Consider the following 27014-nt stretch of genomic DNA (forward strand, 5'->3'; position numbering starts at 1 on the left):
TCAGGCTTAAGAGACTGGGAAATTCCAAAGATTTGAGCTCCTTTCAGGTGTTATCTTTCCTTTTCCACAGGATCATGTAATCCTAGTATTGTTTAGTTTGGAAAAGATCATTGATACCAACTGCTAACCCACCACTTAACCGTGTCCCAAGTGCCACACCTACACATCTATTAAATACCTTCAGGGAGTGACTCCACCACTGCCCTGGACAGCCTGGTCCGGTGCTAGACATTCCTTTCCACAAAGAAATTTTTTGTAATATCCTGTCTAAATCTTCCCTGATCAGCTTGAGGCTGTTTCCTGTCATCCAGTCACTTGGAAAAGAGACCAAATCTCCACCTGGCTACAACCTCCTCCCAGGGAGCTGTAGAAGCAATAAGGTCTCCCCTGAGCCTCCTTTCCTCCAGGATGAACACCCTCAGCTCCCTCAAATACTCCTTATAAGACCCAAACCCTGATACAAGCCAGTTTCCAACACTTTCTTGCAAATTCCTTAACACAAAAAAATCTCTGTGTGTTTCAAGATGAGGCAGATGTTTTTCGTAGGAAAATCCCAGATAATTTAAATTCCTCCGTGTCCTGTTCTACCCAAAACACAGTTTTGCCCCATTTTGGGGTGACTGTCCTAGTTTCTTATGTCATCTCTGTTATCCAGCAAATGTTTCCACCTCTGACAAGTTGCTGGCTGCATTTGTCATAATGCGCCGCAAATGTCGGTACCACGTGTGCTTCATCTTCAAGGACCCGTATGTTTCTGGGTGACACAACTAGGCCATGCTCATTGCTTTTGAGGCATCATCCACTTCCAAAAATACCAAGCAACACCAACAGAAGGATATACACCTTTGAATAGGGATACTGTTTTCTCAGTAAAGGAAAGTTTCACGAAAATTATCATCCCCAGAATCAGTAGCAAATTCTGTTTTACCAAGATACTGGATAGGCAAAGACATATTTAAATTGGTGAAGAATAACTAGAATAAACAATTCTCACAGAAAAATTATAAAATTCACTCAGGCTCATGAAGCTGAAGAATGTTATAATGTGGTTGTTTATGTGAAGTCATTGAGAATGTAATGTTGAGAAGCAGTTCAATGATTTAAGAACCTTAAATTCCAAATAAATGGTGATGCTGGTTCCATCTGCCCATTGCTGGTAATGCTCCTGGAGGGGTGGCATCAACCAGTGTAGCAAGTGATGTTTCATCAGAAGTTACTTCCTAAAGTCATGGTGGCCTCATTTTTTAAACAATTGCATTCAGTGTTGGTGCTTTTACAAAATGCAGCTCTAGTTGTGCAGCTGTTGTGTTGCAGACACTGTGATGAACTCAACAGCTGGTTTTTGGACTCTGTTGTGAGATTTTTAGCTGCCTCATTGCTGTTTGCCTGCTTTTGTGAAGAGGAACAGGAGGATCTGAATGCTGCTGTGTTCTTGTATAACTTGGAGGGAATTAGATTATTTTTTTCTGGAAGAACAAACCTTTTGCAGAGATTTGAAATTATCAGTGGCAGTCAGACTTTCCCAGGATTGCCTTTGTCACAGTCTTATTCAGATCATGATGAAGCAGATTGTATTTTTGCACTTGGCAGAGTCCTGAATTGCTTTTATCTGTGTGGTGAAATTATTGAACATCTCTGAAGTTAGTTTTCATTCTTTCTTCAGTTCACTTGACATGCTTTTACGATTCCTTGGCATATGCAAATAAATGTAGATATAGATCTATGTCTAAGTCAAGAGTGCCTAGGTGTGTGCCTGGCTTGTTTCACAAAGCACTTGCTTTATTTGTTTTTTAAAGATATTACTTAGCAAGCCAATAAGATCTCTGCCAGCTTAACTAGCAACTAGAAATAAAATACTCCTAAATTTAGGTACATGTAGTGAATACATCAAAATTCATGTGAATATCCCCTGGAATTTTCCAAAGCAGGAGCTCATATTGATTTTACCATCACTGATCTGATTTTGATAATTCCAGTGTGTATTCCAGTACCTCATGTTGCTGAATACCCTTGCAGAGCTTAGAGCCTGTGGCATACAATGAAAGAGTGCAGTAAAATTAAAAAGAAGCACATATATTGGTGAGTTTAATCCAGGTACATCCTAAGAGGTATTTAAAATGAAAACCACTCATTGGTTGGCTTGTCTGTTGGCCCTCAGCAGCTTTGGTCATAAACTTGTGTTCAATTGGTAAAGACATAATTTATTAATCTCCTATCAGTATTTTAAAAAATGAATGCACTGTTTGACAGCCATTTATAATCTTGTATATTTGTTGTTACATAATGGCAGTTGACCAGAAACATTTACAAACCTCTAAAATAACTTCCATGAGTCTCAGCCATTTCAGACTTTATGTTACTAAGACAGGTGAATTGGACAAATGGTGTAATTTGTACTTAGAAAACTATGAGCAAGTCTGTAAGCCTTTTCCCCTAATCAGTTTATGAAGGCAAATAGGCAGGAAAGAACATGCACCAGCGCTAAGATTGAAGAAGCACAAACATCAACCCATTTAAATTAGTCCCAAATCCAAAAAGGGATTATTTGCCTTTAGGTGATTTCAGGGGACTTCAGAGAGCTAATCTAGAGCTGTGCTCCATAAAGTCCCTGCTCACAGCCCACTTAACTCCAGACGACTGGAACTCATCAGATGCTTTTCTGTTCAGTCTGAAAACTTCCTGAAGTACAACCCAGTGGCAGTTCTGTACATTCAAAACTGCCCATGAAGAGATCCCACAACAGCTCCTCACCTGTCTGTAATCCTGTGGGAGACAGAAACTGGGGTGAGTTGTACCTACAGCCCTCAAGATTGCCTGATCCGGTATTTATTCCTGAAGAATATCCAACATGCTCTCCCACAGGCAGGGGTTTTACACACCTCCGGCATTGCTCCTTTCTATATCAATGCTGCAAGAGAAGAATATCTGAATATGCTGAATCCATGCCAAACTGGAGGAAGAAACATATGTCTGGCAGGGCCACAAGGAGAACAAAGGAGTGGGAGGATATTTGGTTAGCCTAGGTAGCCTTTTTGAGATGTCCACTTGTCTAAATATACCTTTTTCCCTGCATATTCATATTTTCCTCTAGGGTTTTCTTTCAGCTGGAGGGTTCCCAAACCTAAAATTGTGTCATTACATCCTCTGAGTATTTTAATAAATCTAGGTTTTGTTTCTATTCCAAGCAACAGCAACAACAAAAAAACCCCTGTGAGTTTAGTGATAACTAAAGTTTAGTGATCTGAGGAGTCAGATCTGTTTAAAGAAAATCTTTGTATTATAAACAAAACACTTTAAATGAAATTATTTTGTCTTGTCTGCTCCCTTTGAATCCTGTGGCATGCATTTGAAATTCTAACTCATTAAATTCCTTCTGTTTCTCCAAGATTCTGCATGCACAAGTTCTTTTTGGCAAGTGCAAACTCAGAATTTCTCCAAGGTATTTTGCTTCTGTGTGCTGCCAATTTTACAGTGGTGAATTTGAGAGCAATTGCCTCAGCTTCTCCCAACTTGGGCAATTAAGGATGTGCAGATGTGGCTCATGCACATAAATGGAGCAGGAACCTTATGCATCCCTTTCACATACAGAGCTGAGCATATCTCTTGTCTTGAGTCAGAGTCTGAGGTGACAGAGGGACCATTTTGCAAGATGTTTGCTTTTCTGATAGACCTGTAAAAGCCTACTTTGCCTTTCTGAAGACACATATATCCCCTTTTCTTACTGAAAACCCCCTTGAGAGATCAGATTAATCAGGCAACCTGATTGCTGTCATGGCATATCTGACTTGAGTATCAAACACTGGCAGGTTACAAAGCAGAGAAGAATGTGCCTAGTGGAGAGCAGCTCAGCAACATCAGCCAAGTCTCACATGGATGCCAACAGCTCGTGGCATCCAAAGAAAAATATATTTATCTGTAATGCTTGACTTCCTGGCTTCTCTTGAAGACATGGATTTGGGACCTCATCCTAACTTCTCTCAGATAAAGCTTCCAAAGACAGAATGTTAATTAAGACAAGAAGGACAGTCTGCAGTACAAATTTCTATTGGTATGAATGGCAGTACCAGGTACAGGGGTAGGCCAGAACCCTGATGTGGTGTGCAGCTGTACAAACACATGCACATCAGTGTTTTCTTTTACTTAGGCTTTGCATAAGCTTTTTTAGCCCCAGACTTGCACAGCCATTGCTCCAACTCCTCTCTTATGTGTTGGTTTCTGTGTTTTCTGCCTTTCCTCACCTCTGCATCAACTGCAAAATCATAAAAAACCATATGGGAAAGACCTTCCTGGTCATATGATCTGTAGCTTTGCCAGTTGGCGGGATTATGCCTTACAGCACATTTTCTAACACCTCACACAGGCTATTTATAAGTGCCCTCAGCATTAGGACTTTCACCCATTTCCTTTGGAAACAGTCCTGCTCACACTGCCAGGAAGAGCCTGCTGATACTCAGCTACATGCTCTTGATTTCATTTAATTAGGCCTAGGTGGGTATCAAGACCCTCGGTGGTTAAAATCACCTGTTTGACTGACCACTGAGAGAACATTTATCCACCAGGCATTGGAATTGCCCTCTGGAGCAGCTGATCTCCCTGGTTTTGAAAATGCTCCCATTGTGTGGCTCCAGTTAACCTTGTACCACCCCAGCCTGGCTCCCTGTTCCCCAGGCATGTTGGTGCTTTCCGTCTCTGACAGTTTTTGGTGCATTTCTTCCCTGCCTCTTTGACCTCACTTGTCTTCATCTCCTTTTCTTCTCAGCCCTCCTGGTTACTTCACTGTGTCCCTGCCTCTTCTATATGCTTTTGATTTTTTTATTCTTGCCTCCCTCTGGGCCCATCTCTAGTCCTGAAGAGCCTTTTCTTCCAGCCAACTTTCTTTTTTCCCCAAAATCTTGTATCCCGTAAAGCCACCATTGTCTGCCATTCCCAGTACTTGAGTATATCAGTGTTTTATTTTCCCCACAAAAGCTGTCATTCAACCACTTGTGGAAGATTGAATTATTCTTGGGGTTCCCAGAAAACTAATTTTACTAATGTTTCTTTTAGTCCAGCCTGGAAAGCTATCTTAGGGGCCTGTGAGGGTATTTTTCTAAATAGTGTGTGATTCCAGAGAAAAATATGCTTCTCTATGTCCTAAGCTCACTCACTGTCCAATGCTGCATTTCTACATCACTTGCTCTGAGATGCTGCTGGCACAAATAATGAGCTAGGAAAGTGAACAGCTCAGCATACTAATTCCACAATAAATGTTGCCCCTCCTCAGCCCTACTGTCACTTGTCTTGACACAGTGCAATGCTCCTCCCAGCACACCCGTGAGATCAAAATGAATGATCAAATGTATCCTCAGGGACTGCTGAACTGGTGCATTTGACACAGGAAAGGGATTTTCTGCTCTGGTTTGGTTGGGTTGGGTTTTTAGTGGACACCAGGCAGCAGATGTATAGAATGCATAAGCCTGGGGCCGTCAGAGATTCATGAGCTGGATGCTTTTATCTTGGCTGACCATGGTAATAGGAGTTAAGATACTGTATCTTTGTCTGTCTAGTGCCTAGACAGTTGCTATTATAAAAAACCCAGATGTTTTCTATTAATAAATACAGTCATTTTAAGAGAAAATACTAACTTGGCCTTTTTGGGAGTGACATAAAAAAAAACCCAGGAAATTCTAAAATTCCTTTAAAAGTCCATTGGAAAATTAAAATATAATAATTTAAATAATAAAAAGTGTACTTGAACTATTGAATTTTTTTTTTTTTTGGTTTTTAACCAACCTAATCAGCTGCTTAATAATTATCACCACTTGAAAACTGGAAACAAGTTTAGCTCTGTCTGCAACAAACTCTGTATTATTTAGATGGCAAGCTCATAAATTGCTTTGTCAGAACAGAAGAATCAAACATGAATAGCAATGCTTGAATTCCCTGACAGATAGAACTAATATCTAAATAAAAAATATCCAGGAGTAATATTGCTGGATTGTTTCTTTGCCAGTGTTATTCTGAGCTGATTTGTCTGAAAACAAATATTTAATGTAAAGTTTTAAAGGCAGTAGGGCTTGGGTTTGACCTGCTTTTGATTGTGTTACATTAATAGTGCTGAAATATGGGGACACTGTTTATTTATACAACGTGGGGGGAAAAAAAAGTGTCATTTTTATCTGAATGCTTTAGAAATGTCAGTAAAACATACTTTGGTGCTGCAGGGAAAATGTCTTAACTAACACACTTTATTTTGATGGAAATGTCACTAGTTAGGAATCAAACCTCCCTTCAAAACTTCGGATACTGAATTAAATATACAACTAAGTGAGGCTTGAAGACACTGTTTGTTTTGAAGTGCCTTGATTTTTATCTTGGGATCTTGTTGCAGAGTTTAGGGAAAGGATTTTTCTTACATATAAGATAGGGTTTAAAGACAAGAACCCTATGTTTGTACTTTTGAAATATTTTGCCTCTTTACACACGTTTCAGAACACAAATTGCTCACTTCTCAAATCTTGCCACGGGCTGGAAAGGTCTTTTGCTGCAATGCAACCCTGGTTCCTGATATGGTGTTTGTTTAGTGGCATTTTGCTGCCATGTCTCGATGTTTCCTGTAGATTTTTTTGGCTCCATGCTTTCCATGCCCCACTGGTGTGCACATTTTATGACAGTGTCTGTTCACAGGACATTGTAGAGGACTCTGGGCTCCTAGTTGTGCACAGATGAATAGCAAATTAACCACGGACTTGCAAGTGTAGGGTAGAGGTGCCTCCAGCACTGAGCAGTGCCTCAGGAGCGCTGGGCTGTGTCCTGCCTCACAGGCAGGCAAGACTACCATGACACATCTTTGCAGGGGACAAGCTGCACCCTGAGATAACTTGTGCACAGGCAGTCTGGAGTGCTCTCCAGAGACCCTAATGAAATCGTCTGGGTCCCCTATAACTCTGAAAAATCCTCCTGCTTTCAGCAATGCCATCGACAGACTGATCCTGATGCATCTTACTGCAGGGGGTTATTCAAGATATTTCTGCCTCCAGCTGCCTGCCCAGCCCTTCTAAACAAGGTCACTCTGGCTGTAGCAGGGTGACAGAAATGTGTCTTGCACTTCCCAACTGGTGCAAATTTTCTTCCTTCACCCACTGTGATATCCAGAACATGATATTAAATTGTTTCTGCTGTCCCCAGTCTGTCATGGAGGGGAGAGCTGGAATCAGAAATGCCTTTAAATAGCTGTAATTATTTATTTTCAGGCAAATGAATCACAGCCCAAAGATGCACGATCAGGATATTTTGGTGGATGAGGACCATTTGGCTGTTTGTTTTTCACTGAGCTTTTCAAGTATTTGACATTGCAATTTTGTATTTCCTTAATGTAATTTTTCTGTGAATTGTGTACACACATATATGTACAATATACGTGTGCATGACTAGGCAAACTCAATTATGTGAAATCTTGGTTCTTGAGAATTAAAACCACAAACAGTGTATTTGGATCTGAATTGGTCCTTAGAGGTTCTTCTGGGTTTGAACTGGGCTGTGATGCTGAATGTTTTCTTTTTTCTGTAATTTCTTTGAAACTCTTTAATTCAGACATTTAATCTTTGGTGTTTTTTCCTGCCGAGTGGTTTCATCTTGCCTTTTCGTGGCTTTCTTTGATTATTCCTTTGTGTCCTACTTTTTCCTTAGAAGTTAAAAATGTATTATTTCTTTTAATTTTATTCTCTTGCTCCTTTTTTTTTCAGCACTAGTTGTCACCAATTCCAGGTATCATAAAGCCACTCTTAATGCAGTTCAAGGTGGAATTTAGCTGAGCTATGTGTCCAGATTTTTGGTAGTCAATTTGTGTCTGAAACAGAAGTTACAAGGGGTCCAAGTGGCTTCTGGAAAGTTACCTCTGTTATGATGTGTGTCACTATGACTTAGAAGCCAGACCTTTGCTTCAGAGCATTGTGTGCTCATCTTGTTTTTTAATTAAATGTCAGGATCTCAGTTGTGAAGATCAAAATGATTCCTTCTTTCAAGTTCCGTCAGGAAGGCGATAGAGCGTTTGTTTTTGTTTTCTCTCTTGATGAGATAAGGCTCCCTTTTCATCTAAATATTAAGACTTTTCATGCCTGACTTTGAAGACACAAATAAAAAGGAGTGGATGAAACTATTCAGATGCAAAGAGATTTTTGATCAGGCAGGTGTTGAAATCATAGGGGGAGGGGGTTGCTCTTAAGAATATTGTATACATGCTCTACTGAAGTGGGGTTTTTTTAAGACTGATGAAATTACATATATCAGAGATGGTGCTATATTAACAGCTAAAACTTTGAGCAAGAACAGTGTTTAGAGACACAATTTCAGCCCATAAAATCCACTAGTTAAATTATAATGAAGTTTGTGAGCTCTTCAGCAGTAAGTCTCTCAGTGGGAATGGGCAAACATTGGTTTATGCTCTGTGTGTTGTAATCCCAATATCTCTGTTAAATTTAGAGGTCAAAGGAGAAGTTTTTGGAGCGCGAAAGAGGGGACAGCAACTCTGCCACTTTCCTTTAAACCTAAGCATCTGTTGCTATGGAAACCCCTGTGCCTGATGCTGGAGCAACAGGAACTGTCACCCTCTGTCCCGAGCAGCCGTGCGGGGCTGGCGGGGCTGTACCCCGCCGGCAGCTCCGCGGAGCCGGCCCGAGCAGTGCCCGGTGTCCCCGCCCGGAGCGCGGAGCGGCGCCCGCGGTTCCCGGGCCGGGGGAAGGGGCCCGGCGGCCCCGAGCAGAAGCCGTGGCGGGAGGTTCTCGGCGCGGCCCCGGCCCCGGGTCCGACCCCGACCGCGACCGCGACCCCGGCCCCAGCCCCGGCCCAGCACGCCCAGCCCGGCCCCGGCTCCGTCCCCGGCTCCGGGACCGCGGTTGTTTATCCCCGGCCGGAGCCGCCGGGAGCCGCTTTGGGCGGATTTCCACTGAGGGGCGCTGAAGCACGTTTTAATGCAGCAAAATGAATTAATACAAAAATAGTAAGAGACACGATTTACCGGATTATTTTAAAAAGCGACGACAACAACCACCTCCAAAAAACCCGCAACCCCCCCTCTCCCCGGCCGTGGGGAGATGGGGGAAGGAGGAGGACGGGCGGAGGGGACGGGGACCGGGCAGTGCCCTCTTGCCGGGCTAAGCCGTGCCCGCTGGGGCAGGGCAGGGCAGAGGAGAGGCTTCGCCCTCCCCCCTCTCGCCCCGTCCTCGGAGCCGAGCCACTCTGCGCACAGCGGCCTCCCAGAGCCCCTCCGGCTGCCGGTCCCGCCTCTCCACCTCACCTTCCCCCTCCCCACCTCTTTTTCTCCCTCTCGGCTGGCGATCAGGTGTCCGTTGCCCTTTTTTTTTTTTTTTTTTTTTTTTTTTTTTTTTTTTTTGAGTTGTTTCCCCGGGAAAAAAAAATAGGCAGGAAGAAAACCCAGAAGGTACCGAAAAGGAGATGATTGTAGAAGAACCCTCCTTCCCAGGAAGAGCAACGTGCTTTGAATGAGGCTTCCCAGCCTCTTCCACTCCATCTCACACACTCTGTCACTCTGCCTCTCGCTTGTGCACACTGTTGGTATGCGACCTCGGAGGCGACTGCTCCGCCACCTCTGCCTGGGGAGCCGCTGACAGCCAGCGATTGAGCCAGCCCCCCTTCCTTTTTTTTTTTTTTTCCCTGCTTTTGCAAACACACACGCACACCCCCAAAGCACATTTAATGCTGATCCACTCAGGCGCCATTATCGGGGGTACGTCTTCGTGGAGTGTTTTGGTTCCTTTTTTTCCTCTTCTGTTTTTTTTTTTTTCTTCCCAGCACCGGATGGTGCAGCATTCCCGGGGCCTGTGGTGTTACGGCTCGATTGCGTTTTATTATTTATTTATCTTTCTTCTTCCTCTCATCACTCCCCCGTCTCTGCTCTCTTGATCCCCCCCGTTTCTCTCCGGATGCCGGTGCAGAGGACCGCGTAGCAGGATCCCTCGCTCTCCCTTCCACTGATGTGGGACTGATCCTCACCCGCGTGTAGCATGCTGTAGCCAAAAGGAAGAGAGGAGGGGAAGAAAAAAAGAAGCGTCTCTCTTTCCCTCCCTCTCCCTCGTTTCCCGCGGATTGACTTCATGGCTTCACTGTACCAGCGGTTCAGCGGGAAGATCAACACCTCCCGCTCGTTCCCGGTTCCTCCCGAAGCGAGTCACCTCCTGGGCGGCCAGAGCAGCGAGGAGGACGGCGCTGCCGGCAAGACCCCGCGTCCATTGCAACAGGAAGGCAGCCGGCCCCGCTTCCAGTACCAGTCGCGAAGTGACTGCGAGGAGGAGGATGTAAGCGCCGGTGTCGTTCGCGTGCGGTTGGGTTGGGTTTTGGGTGCCCCCCCTCCCCGCCCCCTGTCCTGCGGGATGGCTGTGTGCCCCTCTAGGCTGGCAGCAATTTCTTGCGGTTTGTCCGCTCTTCCAGGCGGGTCTTTGCGCTCCTCTTCTTCCCCTGAAGTGCCGGGAATAGTACGGGACGGAGCCCGCTGGGAGTCGAGCCGATCCAGGACCCGCCCGCCCCCGCACTGGCCCCGCAGCTCTCCCTGTTACCGGGCTCCTTGCGCGGCTCTCCGCTCCTGTGGAACGGGGCTGGGGGGCTCGGGGTCAGCACGTTAGGAAACGCCAAGTGCCAGCTCCGTCCGTCTTCCCCCAAGCTACGCGACAAGGCTCCCCACCCCCCTTTTAAATTTTTTTTTAATTTTTATTTTATTATTATTCCGTGTTTTATCCCTTAACACTCTCCTGGGGCAGAAGTCTTCACCTTGTCCGTCCCTCCTCGCTTTCCTGTCAGCCTCCCCCTAACCTGGCAGCAGGGAAACTTTTTAACCACTGAGCAGCCGTTTCTGGGTCTCTCTCTCGCCCCCTCCCCCTGCCCCCGGGAGAGCCCCCGCGGGGAAGCCGCAAACTTCGGCCGCGCACCTTCCGCTCCCGCGCTGCTTCCGAGAGCAGCGACTTCAAAGGGTGCATCTGCATATCGCCTTAGTAACGAGTGACTAATCCAGGCCGCTGGCTGCCTGCTGTGTCCGATGGAGTTAAACTAGTCTGGGTCGACTGCCCCTGGTTCTTTTGGGGTGGCGAGGAGGGGGCCAGGGGATTTGGAAAGCAGAAAGACTAAGAGAAAAAGGGCCAGTGTTAGATCAAAACATGTGGCTCCCCATCGCTGGCTGGTGTTAGGTTTGCAGAGGGATTTGAGTGTGTTTTGCCTCTGTGGAAGCACACACAAGGGGAAGCAAATGGCTGCAGTTGGGAATAATGTTTGTGTCTGTTAAAAATACTTGCCCGAGTGGGACGCGTTAGCTTTGCAGCAGGGTTTAGCTTTGGCTCTGGGAGCCTTCCCAAGCAAGGCACAGCTTCAAGCCACAACAGCAGGGCTGCTTCACTCAGAGGATAGTTGTGCATGCAGGGAAATGTCCTCGGATTATCTTTTAAGTCCCTGTCCATATTTGTAAAGACTTTTGTGGTCCATAGAGCAAGCGCTGACTTCTGTCAGCGATGGGGCCAATCGACCTAAACCTCTCCCTGAGGTGAGAGACTGCTGACAGCCCCGGGGGACAGCAGGGACAGGGACCTGAATTGACTCTTCCCTGTGACCCGCTCACCGGCAAAGATCTTGGCACTGCTGCTCCTTGGCCCTGGCCAGCTGCAGGAAGGGACCGTGCCCCTTTCCCGGGCGTCCGCGCCCACTCGTGACCCTCTCCCGGTGTGGCTGGGGACACGGGGCCCTTCCCGGCGGTGTGCTGGGCTCTAGGTGTCGCTGCGAGCCAGCGGAGTGCCACCTCCAGGGCTGGGCTCAGGCACATTTTCCTCATTGTTTTAATTTCGCTTTCCTGTATTTGGAGACAGCAGATGTCTGGAGCCGCTTCTCTGGTCACCAGAAGCGCTGAGTCCGGAAGCAAAGGAAAGCCTGCAGTTTAGCATGTGCGAGTGATTTGTGCAGAGTGTGTCCAAAATAATATTAATAACAATATTCTTTAACTTCTAAAATGAGAGATTTTTTTTCCTTCTTTTTTTTTCTTTTCCTTTTCTCTTCCCCCCTCAGAGTTGTGTGGGTGGAGAGTACTGCTGGGCACTGCTGTCTGTTGAGGGACACTGCTGTCTGTGCCTGCCTAGGTGTCTTCTGCAAGAAAGTGCAAAAAATGTGGCCAGAAACAGGGATTTGGGGTGCCTCCTAAACTCACATAGACACTTTGTGTGAATTGTTTTTAAAGGGGGCAACGCGTCTGAGAAAGTCCCCAGGACTAGGTCGGCAACTCACAGGTGCTCCCGTCCAGCAGACTGGGCAACCTGAGCTGGTGGTCTCCGGCAGAGGGTCGTTCAGGTCGGGAGGATGAAGTCATGACGAACCAGTGGAAATGGTCTTTAAATTTTGTGTTTCCGGGAGCGGCAGTTCCGCTCGCGGGGACAGGCGCCGGCAGGAGGGGCAGGACGGCCGGAGGTGTCCGCGGTGCTGAACCGGAGCGGAGTGGGGCGGGGGAGCGGGGTACGGAGCTGTCCGCGGTGCCGAACCCCTGCTGTCCCGGGACACGGGGAGCTGTCCGCGGCGCCGAACCCCTGCTGTCCCGGGACACGGGGAGCTGTCCGCGGCGCCGAACCCCTGCTGTCCCGGGACACGGGGAGCTGTCCGCGGTGCCGAACCCCTCCTGTCCCGGGACACGGGGAGCTGTCCGCGGTGCCGAACCCCTGCTGTCCCGGGACACGGGGAGCTGTCCGCGGCGCCGAACCCCTCCTGTCCCGGGACACGGGGAGCTGTCCGCGGCGCCGAACCCCTGCTGTCCCGGGACACGGGGAGCTGTCCGCGGCGCCGAACCCCTCCTGTCCCGGGACACGGGGAGCTGTCCGCGGTGCCGAACCCCTCCTGTCCCGGGACACGGGGAGCTGTCCGCGGCGCCGAACCCCTCCTGTCCCAGAGAAGGGGAGCTGTTTGCTCTGCCAAACCCTCCCGGAGTGGTGCCGAGGCGAGCTGGCAGTGACCTCTTGCCATCATCCCTGGCGAGATCGGCAGAGACAGAGGGCTCCTTTCCCATCCCCCGTGGCAGCAGTCAGGCTCACTCAGGATGAGCAAATGCAGCCCTGGGCATGAGACCCCCGAGGGAAAGGGAAAAGTGAGGCAGAGAGCTGGCAAAGACCAAGGAATAAGTACAAGGAGAGTGGTCTGTTTGTGCAGGGTATCATCATGGGGGAGGGCTTAAGGAGACAACATTGGAAACTCTTTTCGAAGATTAGACTTCTGTTTTCTGTTTTCTACAAGTGGGGTATTCACACTGTCTTTCGTCTTTCAACATCAATGTAGGAGAAAACCCCAGAACCTAAACATATGGAAACAAAGGGCTTTTTCCCTTTCCATACTTGGAAATATCAAAACAAACGTGAGAAAGAGGCTGTTCTGTTCCTAACTTTGTCATGTGATTAATAAAAGGGAGAGAACTGAGTGTATTTTATGGGTTGCTGATGATGATTTTTCCTATTGAAATATGTGTGCTGTATTCAGCACTGTATTTTTAAGCACCAGCACAGACCTCAATGCAGAAAAAAAAGGATCTTGCCTTTGAAGGTCACAGTATTGTAAGTAAGCATTCTGTCCACTGGAAGTACTACTGGTGGAAAAATACTATGTGAAATCTATACAGAGTTAAAGAGGAGGCAGTAAGTCCCTAATAAAATTCAAATCAAAACCAATAATGATTTTATATGACAACTGCTGACTTACAGACACCATTGAGACACACCTGAGAACATTATTTCTGTAATGTAAAAGTATAGCAAAGTAGAGGTTGCAACATTCTTTAGAATTTTAAATAGTTTGTACTATGTTTCAGCTCATGGCAGTTCTATCAGAAAAATAATATATAGTAGACCTAACTACTGAACAAAACCTGGATTGACTCATGCAAATTTTTCATGTTAATTTCTAGTCTGATGAGACAATCATGTTATTTATGGGAGGAGTAGTAAGGAAACTAGGTTCTGTATAAATGACACCAGAAAAGCACTTCCTAGTTGGCTCTGTGGCATTATTGATATTAAAGTTAATTATTGGAACAGCTCTAAACAAAATTCTGATGACATATTTACCTTGTTGTAAGATTAGCTTTTCACTACATTTATTTAGATGAGGAGACATCTGTGAGAACTCTTCGTTCAGTTTAGTGTGGTGGAATAGCAGGTTATGAAAATTTTTTTTAACATAATTTTCTTTTTTAGATTGATGAGATTACCTTTTAGATGGTAATTTTGATTGGTTTATCTTTTAGACTGATGAGATAAATGCTCTGCATATTGTAAAGTGGAAGGGATTTTCTCTTACACATTGACTTGGGAACTTTTCTCCATAAGGTAGAGCTTCTTCATCTTTTCAAGTCTTCTTTCTTGGCATCACAGTGATTAATGAGTTTAATTTTTGCAGGCAACTGCCAGGAGGTGCTGAGTAAGATGTATCATGCTGATTGTGTGTAATGCCACTCCTTTTAATTACTGGGATGATAACAGTGCATTAATCAGGTGCATAAAAAATTCAACACTGTTCTGTAATGTGGAATATTGATCCATTTTATAAGGCACTGATTGTAAAACAATGATCACAGAAGTCTTTTTTAAAGTGAATTTTGTATGAGAAGTTATCTGTTAAAGATATTGAATCCTCCAGTGAAACAGCATAACAATTTTTGATATAAAAAGCCACATGCTGCATTCTTACAGGTTCATTACTTAGCCAAAATTCTCTTTGGCTTTAGTAGGTGACTTAAGCATATAAAAAAAGCCAGTCCCAAAGTACAAAAACTTTCATTCCTATGAATAGTCTTTCAATAACTGAATTCTGAATATTTCTTTCTTTCCTGCATTTGTGTAAAACTACATTTGGCCATATATTATACTTTGCTAGTTCTGAAATTGATTATTCAGACTGATTTACCTTTTGAGAAGTTTTTCATTCAAATATAAATGGAGATAATTTTGAGATGCCTCAGTGAAACCGTGTTTTGTGCTTCAATAAATTAAGGATTTAGTAAATCAAATATCCTTTGTTAACAGAGTGAGTCTGAGAAAGTGAGACTCAAAACCATCAGTGTAAAAAAAAAAAGGTAATTTGATATGTCAGACTTGCTGTTGCATGTAATTGAAAGTGTTAATTTTCAGTTCATTATTTGTGTAATGGGAAGAGATATTGCCTCCTAGAAATGTGTGTCAAGGACAGTGTTTCAGAAAGTTTGAGGCCTGAGCTGCAGGCAACAGGCATTTCAAAAGTGGGATGTTTTTCTCCTAAAGAGAAGAGTGAATTGATTGTACAGAGGGGGTTGTAGGACTGCAGAAATCCCAGCTTTGTCGTAAGATGTAATAATTTGAATTGTAACCAGAATTCTATCTGTAGATCTGGACTACTGTGTATATGGGCAGAAACTACTGTTTAAGTCTGTAAGAATCTCTTGTTCTGCCTCTTCTTCGTGAGTTTTTGGATGCTGAACTCAGTTATCCTCCAGCCATTAAGATGCAGAGAGCTGGAATGGATATTTCAGTGGAAATAATTAGGCCCCACTGACATCCTGTAACTCACCTTTTGAAATGAATAAAAATTGCAGCTTACTTCCTTCAAAAGGAATAGTTATAAACCTTATTAAAATCATGGGTTATATTTGCACAGAAGCCCATCACATATTTTGTGATTACTGAATACTGGGCACTCTGATCTGCAGGTGATACACTTTTCATACTTGGCTTTATGGCTATATCTGTCATTAAACCAACTTACGATTTTTGCTGCCAGTTTAAAAGCAGCCTCTGTTTCTGCAGTCTTCCCTAGCCATGGTGATGATGCACACACTAAAAAATCTGCCAGAGAAAATGTATTTTTAAGTATTCAGGAATAGCTGTGTGAAGAGGCTGAATCATCTCTCTGATAGTAGTGAACTGTGCCATAGGTTGGGATACCTCACACAGAGTACTCGGCTCACGTTATTTCTCTCTCTGAGCTGGGAGCTCGAGTGCAGAAACCAGAGACTGAGCCCAGGGTTGGAGCAGCTCAAGTTGGTTTCCAAGGGGCTTTTAAAGACATAGGAACTGGGAAAAAATATCTGTGAGTATGTGCTCTTCTCCACCCATTCGTATATTTTTGTTTCAGGAAAGGCCAGACTGAACGCAGTCCTTAGGGTGTGTATCACAGGTTGGAAAATGCTCTTTGGGACTCAGAAGATTTTTGTCCCTTGAAATAAAAAGCTTTACATTACTTCAGGCTAATATATTTATGCTTGTGTTGGTGCAGTAAAATCTCCCGTTGTAGCTCGTTAACTGCAGGTTGATTTTTCCGGGATTTTTGTCTGATGTGCTGGATGGTTCCCAGCACACTGCCGTGAGGTACGAGCGTTTTCATCCCGTGACCAAGGGGTGGCAGCGTGTCGTGATCACACCGTTCCTATGGAGTGCTTGGCTTTTCCCTGCTTTTATAGGGAAGCACCAACCACCCACTTGTTTACATACTCACACCTACACGTGGGGGTTCTTCAATTCCTTACTGCTTTCTCTAGGTCTGTTGGAACTGATGGCAGTTCTGTAACTCTCTTTTTCACCTTCAGGGAGAAATATTTGTTTTGACAGCTCAGACAAAATGATTCAGCAATAGTTTTAAGCGGCCCCTTATTCAGACATGGAGGAAGGAGGAAAGAAACAAATCTTCCTTCTAAGGGAATGTTTTTCTCTTTGCTCCGAAAGGAAAGCAAATAAGACACCAGTATTTTCCCAAAAGCCTCTTTCACTCACAGTGGGTTGTGATACACTGTATCTTTTCAAAAGCAATAATAATAATTTAGTTTTGTAGTTTCAAGTTATTTCAAAAGATTTGTGGTCAAATACAAAAATACATACTGGAATATATTTCTTAGTTAGATGCACAAATACTTATTTTTGATCAGTTTTTTAACAGATGTGTTCACCTTTGAAAACGTTATGTGTATTCATTAAATTGTGGGTGTTTGGTACTGGTAGGATTCAGTGTGGGTGAGTTCACTGAGTTAAAGCATATTTTGAGTGTGTGCATTCATCTATATGAATAGATCACTGGGCCATAATCTTTACTGCCAGTATATAACTATAAAAGAGAGTCAGAATGAGCATTGGGCTTATGGATATTTCACAGCACAGAGCAGTGCAGAAGGGAACAGAGGGAGAGTGTGCTAGTACAGTCCAGTAAGGTGTTCTGAAGGGGGAATGGGCACTGGTTTCTCTGTAGTGGAAAGACAAGTCCTTCACAACCTTTCCACCTATAGAGCATTTGGGAACCTAAATTTTCCACATGAAAACCAGAGTTTTAATTACATCTTACTTTTTTAAGCACTTTAATTTAGAGACATTTCATAGTTTATTTTGTTAAAAACAGCATTTGAAAGTCTTCCCAACTATTACAGCAAAGATCAATGCAGTTTTTAAGCCTCAGGAAACTTGCAGTGTGGAGTCAGGGGGAGAGGTAGAGAGGGGCCTGGTACTCACTCATTCACTCAGGAAGCATTTCAGTTTACCCAGAGGTACTGAAGTGTGTGAGGTAATCTGAAAAATGCCGATACTGTGACTCTCTGCTGATGAATATGGTTTTTAATTATTTATCCCTCACATAGAGTAAATTATTTTAGTCTAAACAAGGTGCTTGTTAGTAGAGCTCAGCTATTACATAGATTCTTCCACGAGCTGCAGTCTCTGTACCTTTTCAAACTGCACTTATTATTATCTTCACTTTGCTGATGGAGAGTTGGAGGCTGAGGTGACACATGGACAGTTCATCTCAGCTCTATGGCAGTGATGGTCTGCTGTGGCTCAGCCTTGTGAGCTATTGCAATTTCTGGTTCTGGGCCCCAAGGGCTTTAAGACTAAAAATTGTCCCAGTTATCATCAAGGATATTCTTACAGGTGTAAAACTAATTGTGAAGTCTGGCACATTTGAATCTTTGCTGTATCTAGCACTCATTTCTGACAGTTTTGCTGTGGCTTTTCAAATGTCTGATGTTTCCTTCTAGCTCTTCAAGGCTTTGGAGTTTGCTTTGAGCAAAAGGAGATTTAAAGCATCCAAAAGGAAGGACAAGAGTACCTTAATGCTTTCATTATAATATTTCAGGGAGGGGGTGGTTTGGGGCTTTTTATATTTCTTTTCTGTATTTGTCAATAGCATCTGCTCCAGCATTTCAAGCAGATTTCAATCTAGGCAGACCTCAAAAGCAAATGCAAAATTCTCCCCAGGCTTTCTCTCTTGGATGTACAGAGCTACATGAAATGGAAATGCAGCAGTGGGAAACTCCTGATAACCTCAGCTCCAGTTATACCCCAGTCATTAATTTTAAAGTGTTTATGACAAAAGTATGTACGTGTTCCTTATTTTCCATTAAAATAAGCTCGAACACTCTATAAAAGAACATAGCTGTGGTATTTTGGTCAGAGGAGAAATGAAACCCACGCAGACTGAGCAGTTACAGATGTTGCTGCAGTCTCTAAGCCCTAGATCTGAAGACACTTGGTGAGCAGAACCCGCAGGAGGTGTACACAGGATCCCTGTGCCTGCTGCTTTCCTCCTGTCCTGCAGAGGCAGAGGGAGAAGTCCAGCACCTGGGCAGCAGCAGGAGGTTTGTTGCTGCCTGTTGTCCCTTCTCAAGGGTATAAGCAGTGGTTTGCAGAGCCCAGTCTGTACAGTTCGTGTCTGTGAAGATGAATTCAAGTGTCCTGCAGTGCCTCTGGCTAAGGGGGACTAAAAAAGACTTTTATTTATAAGGTCAGCCTTTGGCAAAAGAAAAAGTATGACCTGCTAACAGTATCAAAACAGACATTTATGCTTGTACCAGGGTTACAGAAAAGGAATCTGGTGGCAGCTGCTGCTGCTGGCTGGATAGGGTGGTATGAGAGGTGGCTCTGGGCTGGATGGCTCTTCCCATTTGCTCCCAAGACTTCTGAATCCCTTATATGCCACAGAGGCAGCAAGCACAGCTCATCTCTTCCTCTCTCCCATCCCTCAGCCCTACCTCATAGGAGAAGAATTCCATGGTTTTTGCACTGCTGGGAAGTCATGAGCCAGTTCTTCCTCCCTATCTAACAGGTGGCTGCTGGCAACCTTATCTCTCTGTGCCCTGGCGCCTAAGGATGGATATCCCAGCAAAACCCCGGATGGCTCCACTCCAGCCACTGTCCAGTGATATTCCCTCAGGCATTGCTCCTGCCTGTGTCCGTGCCCTCCTCTCAGGATAGGCAGGTTGGGTTATCTTGTGTTTCAGGGGAGCACAAGGAGACTTGAGCAGAGAGCAAAGAGGGTGTTGGGATCTGCTTTAAATAGTGTTTGACCTCTTGCATAAGAGACTGATTGTCCCAAGATAAGTTTATTGCATACACAGCTCTGAGATTTGCGCAGATTGCTCGTGAGATTATGTTTCATGTGACTGTAGAATCCTATCTTTATTTGTTTGTAATTTATTGCTAAATCTTTCCTCATGTTTCTGTATAACCTGTACTAAATACGATTTGGTTTTGATTTTGTTTTTCTATTTCTATTTCATCTAGGTGCTAGAAAAGAAAAGCAATATCTAAAAGACCGAATTTCTATTACTTTGTTCTTAGGGAAGGTGTAGAAATCAACAACTATGTTGCTATAGACACATAAATGCTTTACAGTGAACCAAAGATTTCCACTTTTACTACTCTTCTAGGCATATTGAATCTAAGCACTTTATTGACACCGTTCCTCTGCCTGCTCTGTATTAACTCCTTCTTTTCCTTTTTTTTCTTTTCTTTTCTTTTTCTTTTCTTTTTTTTTTTTTTTATTTGGGTGTAATCCCAGATACAAGAGGAGACACATGGAGAAAACACTAAAGGTATTATACTTCTTCACAATGGTGTCTCTGATAAAGTGGGTGCTGTTGAAGCAGCTTCTTTGTTCTGTTATGAACTGCAGCACAAACACTTGTCAGAACACATACAGTGAGTCATTGCAAACAAGAGTAATTAATTAAAACTGACAGAGCCAAGGTTTAGGATCACAGTAACCCCATCTATTGAACTTGCCTTGTTTATACTCCCTGTGTTTGAGTGCAGTGTGATTGGAAGAGGCTTCTTCAAGGAATGGGTGACTCTCACTGATTTCTGGGCACATTTATATACCTTCTCTTTGAGGAGGCATGGATCAGTGGTAGAGCATCGGAATAACTGTTAGGGAAGTCTTGCAGCTCCTGGGTCTGCCACTGACCTGCTGCATGACCTTCAGCCAGTTATTTACCCCTGGGAGGCATGACCTGCATCTGTTGGGCACCATAAAGGAATCAGGGCTGCGACTTTGTTGCTTCGCTGTGGTAGTGCAGAATTAAATAATTTTTGCTTTTGGCCTAAAGCTTCAGGCTAAAAAGAACCCATAGATAGAAACATGAGATTATTAACAATTAGTAGTGCAGTCATTAATTCTGACAGTGGCAACATTTGTGGGAGCATTGCTAATAACCAAAACAGGCCCTGATTGTCCTTGTTTATGGTGGGCTAAAGGTCTCCTTCATTACAATGTTTCACTGGCAGTGCCAGGAACTGATAATCACTATAATGCACATTTTTTCTTTTAGCTAAGAAAAGCTAATAAGCATCTGTAGTTTTGAAAATGTCAGATTGAGCCAAAGTGCATGCAATTAGATAAGGATAATGTAGCAGATAATAAGAAGATACATGATACTGGATGAGCAGTTATCAGACTGTTGTGCTTTGGCTGCTGGAGTGCTATGTGCTGTGTAAAAGGAAGTGGTGGTTGGTTGAGGGGAAACATGCCAAGAGTTGTCACAAATGGAAATGGGAGGTAATGTGGTAAAGTGACAAGGTTGGTCCTGGGGGAGTGTAAATATGGATGTCAGGCTTTTGATAGATGGAAGGGTTGTCTGGGTTAAAAGTCATGTACTTGGGAGATGGGAAAGGCCACTTAGGAAAAAAAAAGGAAGCAAATATGGAAAGGAAGACGGGCAGAATGGAATAATTTGTCGTTGCTGTCTCTAATGTTTCTTTTTTCCTTTTTTCAACGACTCTCTGCCCTGTGTATGTGTGGTGTCTGGGCTGTTCTAGCAGCTTTAGTGTGCTAAAACCTTTCTGAGACAACTTCTTTGCCCAAAAGGAGACACAGACATGATGCACTCATTAAGTGTGAATTTTCAATCAGTATCCTCAGTTTGCCTCTGGGGGAAAGAATGAGGCAGACTCTGGGAGCAGGGTTAAAAACAAGAGGATGAGAAACAGACAAGGGACAACAAAGGAAAAGAAGAAAGAGGAAAGCCATGAGGCACAGAACTGGATGCCAACTCTGATACTGGAAGAGAAGAAATTTTGCTTCTAACATTTTTTTTGTTTTAGGGCAAAATATTTCTTGTGGCTGAGACAGAATATTCCATATTTTCCCTTTCTTCCTACTTAGCCTAATCTAGCAGCTAGCTCTTGACAGAAGGGCAGGTTCTTTGTGATCTGAGAGAATAGGGATTTTTGTCTGATGTTTTTTCCTGAAATGTCTCTTCTACTCTTATTCCACCTCTCATGAAGTATTCTGATGCCTCCAGAGGGAAGAGACTAGAAGCCATTTCTGCTGTATTTTGGTTCTATAATAACTTTTACCATTTTTTTTTTTTTAGAATTCTCCAAGTATTTAATATCTTTATAAAATACCTGACAGAAAATCTGTATAGTTCTCATCCTCTCCTCTTCTGTAATGTCTTTAAGACCTTTAAGAAGATATTCTATAAATACTTAACTTGTGACTAGCTATGTAGCTACACGTTCAGTCTTAGGAAAAAAAAAATTATTATCCTTATGATATGTTTGAATTTTAAATAACAAATTCAAGGTATGTTTTGTCAGAAAAAATTGTCCCTTTAAATTGCAGTTTACACCAGAATATATCCTTTTTTGCTGTACTTTCAGCCTTGATTACCTGTGTTTGTATTACAGGGTTGTATAGAAGGGTGTGTTTGATGTTTGGAGAGGTCTCTAGGAGAATCATAGAATCACAGAATTGTTTGGGTTGGAAGGGATCTTAAAAATCATCTTTCCCAAGGGCAGGGGCACCTTCACTGTCTGTGACAGTTTAAACTCGGGGGGGAGGGAGGTTGAAATTCTCTTCCCTTGAATGTTCAGAGAAGGTAACATCCCATTCACAGGATGTAAATCCAGAGCACATATGAACATGGCCAAAACGGTTATTTTTGTTATTGTTGTTGTTTTCTCTTTTATTTTTACAATTCAGTCAATAGCAAGTTAAATGCTTCTCAGTAAGTTGTTCTTCTCCAGGCATTGGGCAAAGTTCATCTTAGAGGAGAGTGAAAGGAGAGGAAATCCACGGTTTTGTCTCATGTTGCGTCATGAGTGAGCATTTTCTTTCTCTCACAGACACATGTTTCTCTCGTAACAACTGCACAGCTCTGTAGTGGCTCTCCCCTTTTTGGGTGAGCTAGAAAGAAGTGCCTCATGGCACTGGGCAGAGAAGGTGAAGGTCAAGAGCAAGGTTAAAGCCAGTTTAATCACACTCTGTAAATCTGCATGTGAAATCCCTCAAACTGTAACCATGTTCCTTCACTGTCTCTCCCTGTCTGTGCTAAGCTGCAGCTCTTCTAGAAATTAGCTTTTGGTAGATAGCACATGGCCAGTGAGCTGGAAGGATGTGTGAGAATGCCACAGTCAGCTTTTTAACTGTGCAGCTTAGTGTAAAATGTAGGGAGCAGCAGTGTGAATCGGAGGATTGAATTTGCCCTAAAAGTTCCACAAAAGGCTCCTCTTTTGCTGAAGACAGATTGTGCCAGTCCAACCCGAAAAACTGTAATTTAATTTGAAAGCACCGTTCTGCATTCCTTTCACCTGATCTCCATTGGTGACAAGCCATAAAATTTCTCTGTGGTCCGCTGGAATTTAATAGATGAGAATCCCCTCACTTCATAAAATGATTAAAAGCACTCCAAATGTATACTATTAGCAAGACTTCTGTGAGACAACTCAATCATCAGGCTTCAGGGCCCTTTGAGAAAGGTTTTGTGAGCTTTGCTTGAAAGGCAGATTGCTGAGATAGGTAATAATTGAGGGAAAGACTAATAAACTGCAAGACAAAGTAACTTAGAGAAAAAATGATAAAGGATGTGTATAACAGAGGTTTTTCCTGTTTGCCACAATGCTGAGAAGATGAATTGTACAAGGATCAATGTCTCTAGCAGGGATAAGTGATAACTGTGGGGCTCATTTTGGCAGCAGCCCGCTCCTGTGTTTTTCTTTAACCAGCACCTTGGACAGCACTGAAAAGCAGAAAGAAGCAGTTTGGTTTTGTGTGTACGGCCTGTATCTCATCTAGAAAACTCATCTTCCTCCAGCATGTTGGATCATAAACCAAAAACTGAATCCACTTTCATCAAATGTTTGTAAGTAATGAACCATTTCAGGACCGTTCTGTTCTGCTCAGGGCATTTCTACAAACAGAAGAAGGATGATTTATCGACTGATTGTAAAGGGACTGCCTTTCCTCTCTCCCTCTCCCTCCTTTCATACAGGCTGGCTGTGACTTTCCAAACAAGCAATAAAATGTGACTGTTTTATTTTCCTATTCCATTTGTTTTCGTGAATGCCAAGCAAAAGCTAGTTAAGCGGTAACTGGGCAACCAGGTATTTGGAAACTGAGCCTCTTAACATCAGTTTAGATGCCCCAAATTGCTAAGATTGGGTGAAGAAATCTGGTGGCTGCTTTTAATCAAATGGGTTATTTGAGAGTTTGTCTATTGACATCGCTGAACTTTCTGATGAAAACTTAGAATATATCTCATAGTTAGTCCTCTCTTTTCTTCCTCTGGAGCTCAGAGCAGTCCAGAAAGGTACAGCACCAAAATATGTTCTTTACATCACAGTGACATAACTTTCAGAGTTTCCAAATGTAAATTTGTGTACTTACTAAAAGGCAGAGAGGCTTTTTGTACTTAATAGGTCTTATCTCTTATCAAAGCAGGAGGTGAGAATTTTCCATGACTTGGACTCTCCCTTTCCCTTATAATGGCTGAAGTGGAGAATCTGTCCATCCTCAGGATATCTATCTAGGAGAAAGTTTTGTTGTCAGACTGAGGCATTTCCATCATTTTTCTTGGTCGGCTTCAATTATCACTGATTCTCATTTGTTCAGGTCAATGGGCCCTTCTCTGGAGACAGTAAAGTTTTTTAAAATGAAGGATATTGTTGAAATAAGAATTGATGGCTCTAATCTGATCATAAATTGTTTTAGGCAGGAAATAACAAGATTTTTAAGATCTTGCACATTGAAGTATTGAAATAGTCTTCTACAAAGACTGGCCAAAGATAAAAATTATATCTAGCTTTAGGCTAGATCTAGAAATCCTACTTTTATGTGATTGTATACCTGCCCTTGGAAGCAGAGAAAAACATAGAGGCCACTTTTTCAACTAAATCTATTGAAATTTTATATGAGCTAGTGAAGATGTCTCTTCCTCCAGCTAGGTAACAGGAACTCAGTTTTGATTATACAGGCTAAACATCTTTTCAAAGAATCTCCTGAAGAGGTAAAGGTTATTAGATTATGTGTTTGTTAAAAAAAAAAATAAATAAAACGGGTTATACAGGGCTGAATCTTCCCTCTGAACATATTTTTAAGGTAGTTCAATCAGGTTTGTTTGAGAGTCCCTTGATTGCTGCATTTCAAACAGGATGTGTCAGATGTATATAATATTTCTTTAAGCATTTCCAGCTACCTCCCCTGTAGGCCAAGCACTTTTCCATTTCCAGAGGCAAGATGTCTGTCACTAGGAGGGCAGCAGCATCTATAGACATTTACGCTGCAAATGTTCTGTGTGGGAAAATCTAGTTCAGAGCAGTTCTTTTCCTCTTATTGTTGTAGAATTGTATGTTCTTCTTTTTCTCTTGGCTTTAGTGTTTCTGCACAGAGTCCCAGAGTCCTTTATAGACAGTAGCTTTGCCTGTCTCCATAACAAAGGCAGATTGCAAAGAAAAGCCTAAGGATGAGAAACTCAAAAGAATATCAGACAGTTTGTTTTCTATTACAGGACCACTACAGTGTATGAACATTATCTCCAGACTAGGTGAGTTGCAGATTTTGGTATCTGAAGAGAATTTAGTAGCTCAATACATTCAAATGATCGAGAACACTGAAATGAGTTTGAACAGCCTTACTGAGTATTTTCCTTTTTTAATACAAATCACCCCCAGGCCATAGGAGCAGTGCAGTTCATGTGACAGAATTGCCCAGCTGTAAGCACCCAAGTTCATTAAGTCTCTGTGACTCAGAAACAGGCAGAGCAAGAGTTCACTTCATGTAGGAACACACCTGAAGCCCTTCAATGGCTCATTGCACTGTATGGGTTCAGAGTGGGTTTAACATGCATTGGAAGCTTACAGTAATAAAACACAAATTGTTTTAGAGACCCCACCCAGAGGAGAAAAACTGCCCATTACTGTGTGCCATTTTTCTAGTGAGAAGTCTGGGATTGGTTCTCAGCCTTGTTCCAGACCCCATCTCTGAGCATGAGCTCTTGGCTGTTGCTGCAGACCCAGGAGGGGTCTCCTCTCTCCTGTCCTTTCTAAACACAAGGAAACATGGGAAAGTTGGAAAAAAAACTGAGGAAAAGTGAATATGGCTGGGTGGTGGTGGTAGGAAGAGTGCTGGGATGTAGGGCTCTGCTCGTCAGCAGATGATGAGTGTAAAACTTACCCAAGAAGGGGTACCACAGGCAATGCCAGGCAATTCCTGTTAGCTTCTTCCCCTCAGTATCCCTGGTGCTGATTTTTCAAGCTCACAGTGGGCTCAAAATGTTGCCAGTGTAGGAAGGGCTGTGAGCAGCTGTGTCCTTTGCTGTGTCCCTGAGCACTTGTGAGAACTTGACCTACGGCACAGACTGGTTTAATGAAGCTACTTCTTCAAATAAGTGATGACACGCATACGTGTGAAGAGGTTTGATGTAGCAAGACTGCTCTGAGGCAGGAAATTTCATACCAATTATTCACTGGGAATAATTCACTGGCCAGCATTGGGAGAGGAGAACAGCCCTCTCCGTTTTTGAGCAGTGCAGGAGGGGAACAGCAGAAGTGGTGCTTTCTGAAATGGGTGCAGAGGGGAAGCAGTGACGGTGGTGCCCTCTCAGTGTGGTTAGAGGCAAAGGATGCAGGCAACAGCTTTGCACAAGTGCAGAGGAGTGGATTGGGTTGATGTTGAGAGGGTGGAAACTGCCAAAGTAATCTCCAGGTGTCTCATCCCAACAGCAGAGGGAAGGCAATCTGCATGTGAGCAGTACATCGGCCAAACCCATGGCTGTAGCACGTGACTGGGAGTTAGAGAGCTGGCTTCTCTTCCTGTGTGGCATTTAATTTTTTGGGAACATTTAAATCCCTGGGTTGTATTGGGCAGATTTTCCAGAAGATTTTGGTTATGCAATAAGAGTCATCCGATATTGTTTCTACACTGCTGTTAAGATGAAGTGTTCTTATTATATCCTATAATCTTACTTGAGTTTTCTGTTCTTGATGGTTTTTCTAAGCCTTGGGCTAAAAGGCATTGTGATAGAAATTATTCACCCAACAAAATGTCCAAACTGTAAAGCACTAAAACTCTTTCCTTTTTCCCCTACTTCTCAAGACAGCAAAGATCAAGCAGTAGAGCTTATACTGCTTGAAAGTGCTAATATGTGTTGAAGACTCAGGATTTTTAGGTTTATTTGAGCTGGAATTTCACATGCCACCAAACACACAGTCAGTCTAAATCAGTGCCTCCCCAGGGCCGTGTCTGCCCAAGGGATGAGGGTCCCTTGTGCCAAAGCTGCATGTGCAGGGCTCAGTGTAATGCTCTTGTGGAAAAGCTGAGGGTACCACAAGCACTTTGTTGCGCTCATGCAGTGCAAGCTTTCACCTGCTGATCATTCATATTAGTCAGAACTAATTTACCTGCTGATCAGTCACCCTGCTGTAAACCTTCAGGTGCTGGTAGAGGTTTTTCAGGGCTCCATTACAAACCTCTGTATGATATTACAATATACATCAGAG

General features: G+C 43.5%; 1 protein-coding gene and 1 long non-coding RNA gene across 4 annotated transcripts in view; one reads left to right on the forward strand and one right to left on the reverse strand.

Moving 5' to 3' along the window:
- DPP6 (dipeptidyl peptidase like 6) overlaps positions 1-27014 on the forward strand; it is a 544191-nt gene that overhangs the window by 133144 nt on the left and 384033 nt on the right. The window contains exon 1 of one of the 3 annotated variants that reach the window (XM_048323990.1): positions 10001-10292. The exons of the other annotated variants lie outside the window; for them this stretch is intronic. Within the exon in view, the coding sequence (XP_048179947.1) occupies positions 10092-10292 (201 nt within the window). The 5' untranslated portion in view covers positions 10001-10091. Of the gene's footprint in view, positions 1-10000; positions 10293-27014 lie in introns of those variants that run through there. 3 annotated transcript variants of the gene reach the window in all.
- On the reverse strand, positions 8930-10195 carry LOC125336152. Its single transcript, XR_007207688.1, has 2 exons — positions 10107-10195; positions 8930-10004 (listed from the first exon to the last, which is right to left on the reverse strand). It is a non-coding gene; the product is annotated as an uncharacterized LOC125336152 (long non-coding RNA).

The sequence above is a fragment of the Corvus hawaiiensis genome, chromosome 1, assembly GCF_020740725.1.
Source record: "Corvus hawaiiensis isolate bCorHaw1 chromosome 1, bCorHaw1.pri.cur, whole genome shotgun sequence".
NCBI lineage: Eukaryota > Metazoa > Chordata > Aves > Passeriformes > Corvidae > Corvus > Corvus hawaiiensis.